Source organism: Sardina pilchardus, chromosome 10 (assembly GCF_963854185.1).
Source record: "Sardina pilchardus chromosome 10, fSarPil1.1, whole genome shotgun sequence".
NCBI lineage: Eukaryota > Metazoa > Chordata > Actinopteri > Clupeiformes > Clupeidae > Sardina > Sardina pilchardus.
Window position 1 is genome coordinate 22930145 of NC_085003.1, and position 7500 is coordinate 22937644.

The 7500-nt window shown below is 44.5% G+C and overlaps 1 protein-coding gene across 5 annotated transcripts in view; it reads left to right on the top strand.

The window, feature by feature from the left end:
* The window catches only part of LOC134093829 (pleckstrin homology domain-containing family A member 5-like), a 125054-nt gene that overhangs the window by 30600 nt on the left and 86954 nt on the right, over positions 1 to 7500 (top strand). For 2 of the 5 annotated variants that reach the window (XM_062547097.1, XM_062547098.1), the window contains exon 4: positions 1310 to 1408. The exons of the other annotated variants lie outside the window; for them this stretch is intronic. In XM_062547097.1, the coding sequence (XP_062403081.1) occupies positions 1310 to 1408 (99 nt within the window). The remainder of the gene's footprint in view (positions 1 to 1309; positions 1409 to 7500) is intronic. 5 annotated transcript variants of the gene reach the window in all.

A 7500-nucleotide genomic window follows, 5' to 3' on the forward strand; every position in this document is an offset into this window, starting at 1 on the left:
ACACACACACGGCTAATATGGGGTGGGACATACAGTATCAGTAGAAAAAACATTTTGGTGGTGGAGTCATTTGGCTAAAGTATCTGTTGCAAATGTGTAGCGTGTGTGAGTGTGTTTGCATACGCTGGTCGCTGTTTATCTGCCGTCTGTGTTTGGTATACAAATAATATGTTTTGCTTGAAGCGTGTAGCTAAAGTAGTCTGGCCTATAATATGTGAGTGGGGAGCATTTGTGCATGTTGTTTCCTCGTCTGCTATTCTTCATAAATGAGGGGCTTGCTTAGTGAGGACTACATGGTCTGTTCAGCTCTGTCCAGCTGCATGTGAGTGCTTGAGTCATTAGCATCTGTGTTGCTTATGTGTGTGTGGTTTTCTTGTCTGCTGGCCTCTATAAACCCCTTTAGTATTTGTAAACATCCAGAGCCTAGATTTGGTGCGCACGCAGCATTGGGTAAGAAGAATGGCACTTATGGAGCTAATAGACTGGCATGTGAATCTGTCAAGGTATAATGCAGTGTCATACATTAGTCTTCATCAGTCTAAATTAGCTAACGACAATTGTCTGCCTGATCTTGGACTAATGACAGAATGAGTAGACTAAGGTATGCACTGTCATTGTCACCCAAGGACTGCAAACTGTCCCTTAATAAATGAGTCCTAGCTAATAGCAGTTGTCTGCCTGATCTTAAACTAATGATCAGAATGAGTAGACTAAGTTAGCAAATGGCCGGAGATTAATTTGCCCGCAATATATATGGCTATCTGGTTGACAAGCCCAATGTGTATACATGTGAAGAAATTGTGGCCCTCGACGTTTCAGTCAATTCACACACACACACACACACACACACACATACACACACACACGTTCACACACACACAATTCAATGGGATGGAAAGCTTTCTTACCCCGATAGGCATGTGCATTTTTCTTTGACGTGGATCGTGATGGGGTCAATAAATGAGAGGCTTAGTGAAGACTACATGGTCTGTCAAACTCTGTCCAGCTGTGTGTTGCAGTTTGACACGATTATTCTGACTGCCACACACACACACACACACACACACAATCTCCGCACCTCACAGAGCTGATCAACATTTCTATATGTATTGCTTGAATGGCTAAAGATTTTTTCAGTGATAATAAAAATATACTGCTTGGATGACTAAAATCTTTTGTGATAATATAAATGCATACTGCTTGGATGCCTAAATCTTTTGTGATAATATAAAATGCATACTGCTTGGATGGCTAAATGTTATTGTGCGTAGTAATAAAACCGCATACTGCATTGTGATGGTCATTATAGGTCAGAGTATGAGGAGGAGCAGTGCTGTCAGTCACAGGGAGTGGAGGTGGCAGGAGGTGTCAGGGCCAGCGAGGTGGACAGGCAGGAGGAGGTGCTATGGTAAGGAGGTGCTATGGTAAGCAGGTGACAGGTGATGCAGTGTAGTCAGTCATGAAGCACTCTGGAAGGAGGCAAAATGCCATTCAGAATTCTCACAGTTGGTACGTCGGCATATTGATATAGAAACTTGATTTGGCTCGGTAGTATTATATTATATGAAAATCAGGTGGTGACAGTCGGGTGATTTTAAGTAAATTACCCTCCACCCTTGTAACACACACACACACACACACACACACACACACACACACACACACACACCACAATCTTTTCAGCAGCTCATTAGCAGGGTAAAGTGCCCGTGGAGGCTGGGCCAGATCTGAGATCTGTGGATATATCATCTCGCACCCTCAATTTAATTACGAAGCTCAAACGGAAGACTGATCCTAAAGCCTGTTTATTTCCACAACACTGCACACACAACACGGGCTAATTATAAACAATATGCCGTGAGTTATTTTTCTCATTTTGTGCTCACAGCTACAATGCCTGACTCTTTTTGGGGGGAACTATTATCGTTTCCTGTAGTCCTTATTTCGGTTGTTGACTGTGTCTGCTCTTAGCTGGAGTGTGTGTGGGCTGGAGAGGACAGGCTGTGTGATCTGGGGTCATTTGCTTTTATTATTGTACAACTCGCAACATAATACAGGAGTCCATCACTCTCATTCTGAAATGGTTTGTTTTGGCGTGTGTGTGCGTGTGCGTGTGCGTGCGCATGTATCAGAGAGAGATAGACAGAGAGAGAGAGAGGGAGGATGGTAGTGCTTATGGGAACAAATTACACAATATTTATAAACAAAATAATGAGACTTGCCCATCTGTGTCTGGTGTAGATCTCCGTGAAACTCACTTTCAGTTCCATTGAATAGAATCTCCGACATGCATTGATGCCTCCCTGCTTCTTAGTGGGGATGATAAATCCTCATTATCTTCACAACAATGCAGTGGATGAATGTGGTGTTGTGTTGTGCTGTGACAGGCACATCACATTCTCAGATCCTTTCGTATCTCTGCAGGCCAAAGGCAGGCTGTGTCCTCTTGTTTATGTTCTCTCTGGCTTCACCCATGTTTTTATCAGCAAACATATGACTCCCATCAAGCCAGTGAGAGATACAAAATTTCATTAGCCCTGAAGACTGAGGGTTCGGTCTCCTCCCACAGACAGAACGTCCTGAGCCTGACCTCGGCCTGTTCTCTATCACTGTCCACTTGAGGGCGACAGAAGGACACAAGTTGACCCCTTTGGCCTGTGGCCCGATGAACTTGGCTGCCTTGTTGTTGCCTCGTGGGGCCATTATGTTTCCCGCTCCCGTCTTAGGAGTAGGAGTTGCACAAGTGTCCGAACAGATGGACCTCCCTGTCCTGTCCAGTCCGCCCACAGTCCTCCCGACCAGCTCCGCTCTCTCAGCACTGCTCCTGGGTGTGGCGCCAACTCAGGATAAGGCTGTTTTCACTCATCACCTTCAAACACACACACACACACACACACACACACACCACGCAATGCTCCAGCTGTTCACAATTGTCTTGCCAAAACCAAGTCTGCTTGGAATTATGTCTTTTTTTTTATTATCATTACTGTGTGCTAGATAAGGAGGCAGCATTAATTTGATGAGAAGCGTTTTGGTGTGGTCACCCAGTGTGTTCAGTGTGGACAACATTCACTGGGCCAGCTCAGCAGGAGTGAAGGCACACTGGGAGCAAAGCTAGCTTTGCTTTTTCTCAGGAAGCATCTTGTCACGGCAATGACTCTGAAGTAGACAGATTGTGCATTTAGCCTCTTGGCCATCTCTAGTCGGGATATCATTCCTCCTTTACAGCATCTTCTCTGCTTGTGTGTGACAAGCAGGCTGATCAAATCTACTTAAGGTAATTGGCTTGTCTGTGAGGACCTTTCACTAAAAAAACACACATTTCCAGTCAAACAGAAGCATTAAGATGAGGGAAGGATGTTGTTGTTGTTGTTGATGTTGTTGTTGATTTTATTCTTGTTGTTATAATGGATGCCAAAATAACAGCTAGTTTGCTAGAATCAGTTTCACATGGGTGAGTCAAGCTGAAGCCTTACACTTGCCCACGTTCTACAGTTAAATGAGGTAGGAATTTAATCTCATGCATCATTTGTGCCTGCTAAAGCTGCGCTGGTCAGCACTACAGGGTTTTCGCTGTTTATGCATGAGCACCATCCATGGAGCTCTCCTTTCAATTTTTGCTTCCACTTTATCCTTTTGTTCGTTGTTATTTTGCCCTCTTCTCATTTGAAAGTTCTACGCTTACAATTGCCAGTTTGTCTCAGTTTGGGGGTGGGGGGGCTTCTAAAAGGCCGGATGAGACATTAAAATCGCGGACTCACCGTGGTTGTTAAAAATCCCTTAGTACAGTGGTTCTCAAACTTTTCACAATGAGTACCACCTCAGAGAACAATTGACTCTCCAGGTACCACCGTTATGACCAGCATTAAAATGCAGTAGCGTAGGCCAATTTAAATATATTATACATTTTACTTTGCGTTGCATATTTTGTGTTGTTTTTGTTTGTTTGTTTGTTTGTTTTTCATGAAGTTTAACTAGTTTAACTTTAAGTTTAACTATTTTTCACTAGTTTAAATTGAACAATTTTTCATCATATATTTTGTTATATCATTTGAAGTGATTATTTTGTCTTTATGAAATAAAGAATAAAGAAATAAACATCTTGGAGACTCCCAGAGTACCACAACAGAGAATCCGCGTACCACCAGTTTGAGAACCACCGCATTAATACATATCTGAAAGAGTAGGGGGTTCCCACTCCTGCTCTCTCTCCTGGTCACTTCTTGTTTCTCTCCACTGTCCTAGTGTCCTATCATTAAAGGCATGAAAAGGCCCAAAAAATATCCTTAAAAGAAAAAAAAAAGAGAGTGCACTTCTGTGCAGCAGGCTTCCAGTGTAATGCTGAGGCATTCAGGGTACAAGTGGAGAACTCCGCGATGGGGAACTTCTGTAGTAGCACCAAGTTGGTGCCACTTCACCTGGCGTTGCCTCCCGTCCGTCCCAGAATGCTCCTGGGGTAAATTCAGTGGGTGAACGCCATTATCTTCTCTTTGACTGTGCCATGCTGAGATGAAAGCTGTCGCTGCTGCTTTGATCTCTGAGGTTCGAGGTCTACCGCTTTGATTTGTCGATTCAAGTCATTAATGGACGTGTGTGTGTGTGTGTGAGTGTGTGTGAGTGTGTGTGAGTGTGTGTGAGTGTGTGTGTGTGTGTGTGTGTGTGTGTGTGTGTGTGTGTGAGAGATTCTTTGATTAAAAGGGTTAGGGTTTTTAAATGCAAGCTTTGATGATGTGAAATGTGTCTGCTTATGTTAGTGTTAATGTTGTGCCTTGTCACCTTGTCCCGATGACTAAGCTGAATGAGAAGTTTAAGAATTCCTCCAAGTGCTTCAGCGCAGCTGAAAGCTATTTTGTTAGTGCTTAGAAGTCTCTCTTGAAGTGATGTTTGCGTTTGTAGTCTAGCTGTATCTCCACACTTGCCTGCGTGTGTGTGTTTGTGTGTGTGTGTGTGTGTGTGTGTGTGTGAGTGTGTGTGTGTGTGTGTGTGTGTGTGTGTGTGATATAAAATGGTCTGTGTGCTCGGTGTAGATTCACTCCAAACTATTATTTCTTATATCTTTCCTCAGAATGTGTCACCTGTGTACTCACAGTACTCCAGCTGTTTTCTCACACACACACACCACACACTCACACACACACACACTACATCAGCCCAGGCACAATTCCTCCCACACCCACTCACACCTGGCGTCAGTGTAGAACAGAACAGAGAACAGTAAAGAGGAGAACCATTCCTCTGTTTGTATTCCAAACAGAAAAAAAGACTCTGAAAATATGCATAGCGCTGTTTTGCAGCGTACATAGTAGTCTTAGTTTTCAGCTCATATAGCACTACTGGTGTTCAGCGCACATAGTACTGGTTTCCAGCGCACACAGTACTGGTTTCCAGCTCACATACTACTGGTTTCCAGCTCACATAGTGGTACAGGTACTGGTTTTCAGCTCATACAGTATAGTACTGGTTTTCTTTCATTGTTTTCAAGCATTCAGAATTCAGTGCATTCTGCAGAGCTGACGCAATTGCAGGGCATTAACAGGATTGAACCTGGGCTTTTTAGAATGGCAAAGTGGTCCCGACTGGTGTGTGGAAATGACTCTAAGGACATGTAGGTTTTTATCATAGGTGCCCCTTGTAGTTGCACTGGGTGTAAGCATGGCTGCAAGACAGCAGAGGGCAGTATGGTTGAAAAAATAGTCACTACAACTGAATCATGAAGAAGTCAGTGGCATGCTTAGCACCGCTGACCATCACTAACCTGTCAGTAGGCGCATTCGACTTCATGTAGCCGTCTTAAGACGACTGCAGACGAGACTCTTTCTGACATTCTGATACGTTGTCAACCAGTCAACCATGACGTATGTACAATTCCGGTTTGAAAGACGTATCAGAATGTCAGAAACAGTCTTGTCTGCAGTCGTCTTAAGACGGCTACATGAAGTCGAATGCGCCTGATGTCTGGGAGTCTGCCTATTGTCTTGACCATGACATTGATGTGGGCCACTCAAAAGGTGTAGCAAATTGTATTGACACAACAGTTCACTGAAGGAGTGTGAAATGCTCTGTGTAATGTTGATACAGAGCTGTAACTGCTGGAGGATTTGGTAGTATTGTGGTTTTGGAGTTCTATGGGTTATGCTGAAAAAATGTGCCCTGGAAATCTGCAGCTGTTCGCTTTGCATGTACACTGATCTTGATTTGTTCACATTCACAACACTCTATGACTGATTGATCGATTGAGTTCATTTGAGGATTTTCAAAACCCCATAGGACTCTGCAGTTCTGAGATTCTATACGTTAAAAATCTTGGAGGATGAAAAGTAGTTATGGCAAGTTTGATTTTGAATTCCTGAGCTCTCAGTCCATCTAGCCAGACAGCTCCAAGTCTTCATATATTCTGAAAATGGGCCACAGGAGGGCAGCATCAGCCAACATCATCCCACAGCGATCCATCTGCCTCATGTACCATGTAGCCTGCTATTGTGAGAGGAACATGTTGATGTTACTCCGTTAAATGATTCTGTTCTCATAACCCTCCAAAGAATTGAGGTTAGTATCTTGCTAAGGTTTTTAAATTGCTAATCAACCCCTTTTCTCTCTCTCCCCCCTCCCCCCCCCCCTCTCTCTCTCTCTCTTCCCTCTCTCCTTCCCTGCCTTCCTGCTGTGCTGGTTCTGGATTGTCCTGGAGACAGGTAAGTTGTGATTAATGCCATATTTCTTTGCTCGTGTTTTTGCCCATGCTGCCTTGAAGGTGCTGTGCTGTGCTGTGCTGTGCTGTGCTGTGCTGTGCTGTGCTGTGCTGTGCTGTGCTGTGCTGCACTCTTTCTGACCCCTGGACTGCTGGAGAGGAATGATGAAAGCAGAGGCAGACGAGAGGTGCGGGGTCCATCTCCACTCTCCAAGGCGCCTCTTACTTTGTACGAGTGGAGGCTAGTGGAGGCTGCAGGTCTTTTTCATCATCAGTCAGGGACGCTCTCTCTCTCTCTCTCTCTCTCTCTCTCTCTCTCTCTCTCTCTCTCTCTCCCTCTTTCCCTCTCCTGTCTCTCTTTCCCTATTTTTCTCCCTTCCTTTTTCCCCTCTCCTCTCTCTCTTTCTCTGTCTATCTCTCCCTCTCGCTCTCCCTCTCCCTCTCTCTGTACTTCTGAAACCCCTCACCCTGCAGTGTGTTTGGGGGCGCTCTATTAGACTAGTTATTTTACTGCTCGGCTATCAGCTGTCATGGTTCTCCTTTATCCTTAGTTCTCCTCAAGAAGCGCAGAATTCCTGTGTCTTCATTTGAACTCTCCATCACACTGCAGTATGAAATGAGCAGGCTAAGCACTTTGTATGGTACACGAGCGAGAGCAGAGCTTGTGTGCTACAGGAGCTCAGCGGCTGCAAGAATTAGACCTGAGATGAATCACTAGCGTCAGGTTTGGCTATTATGCATTTTAGACTCACAAGCTCTATACTTACATGCTTGCCTTCTCTGTGTGGACCTGATCAGTGTGTGTGTGTGTGTGC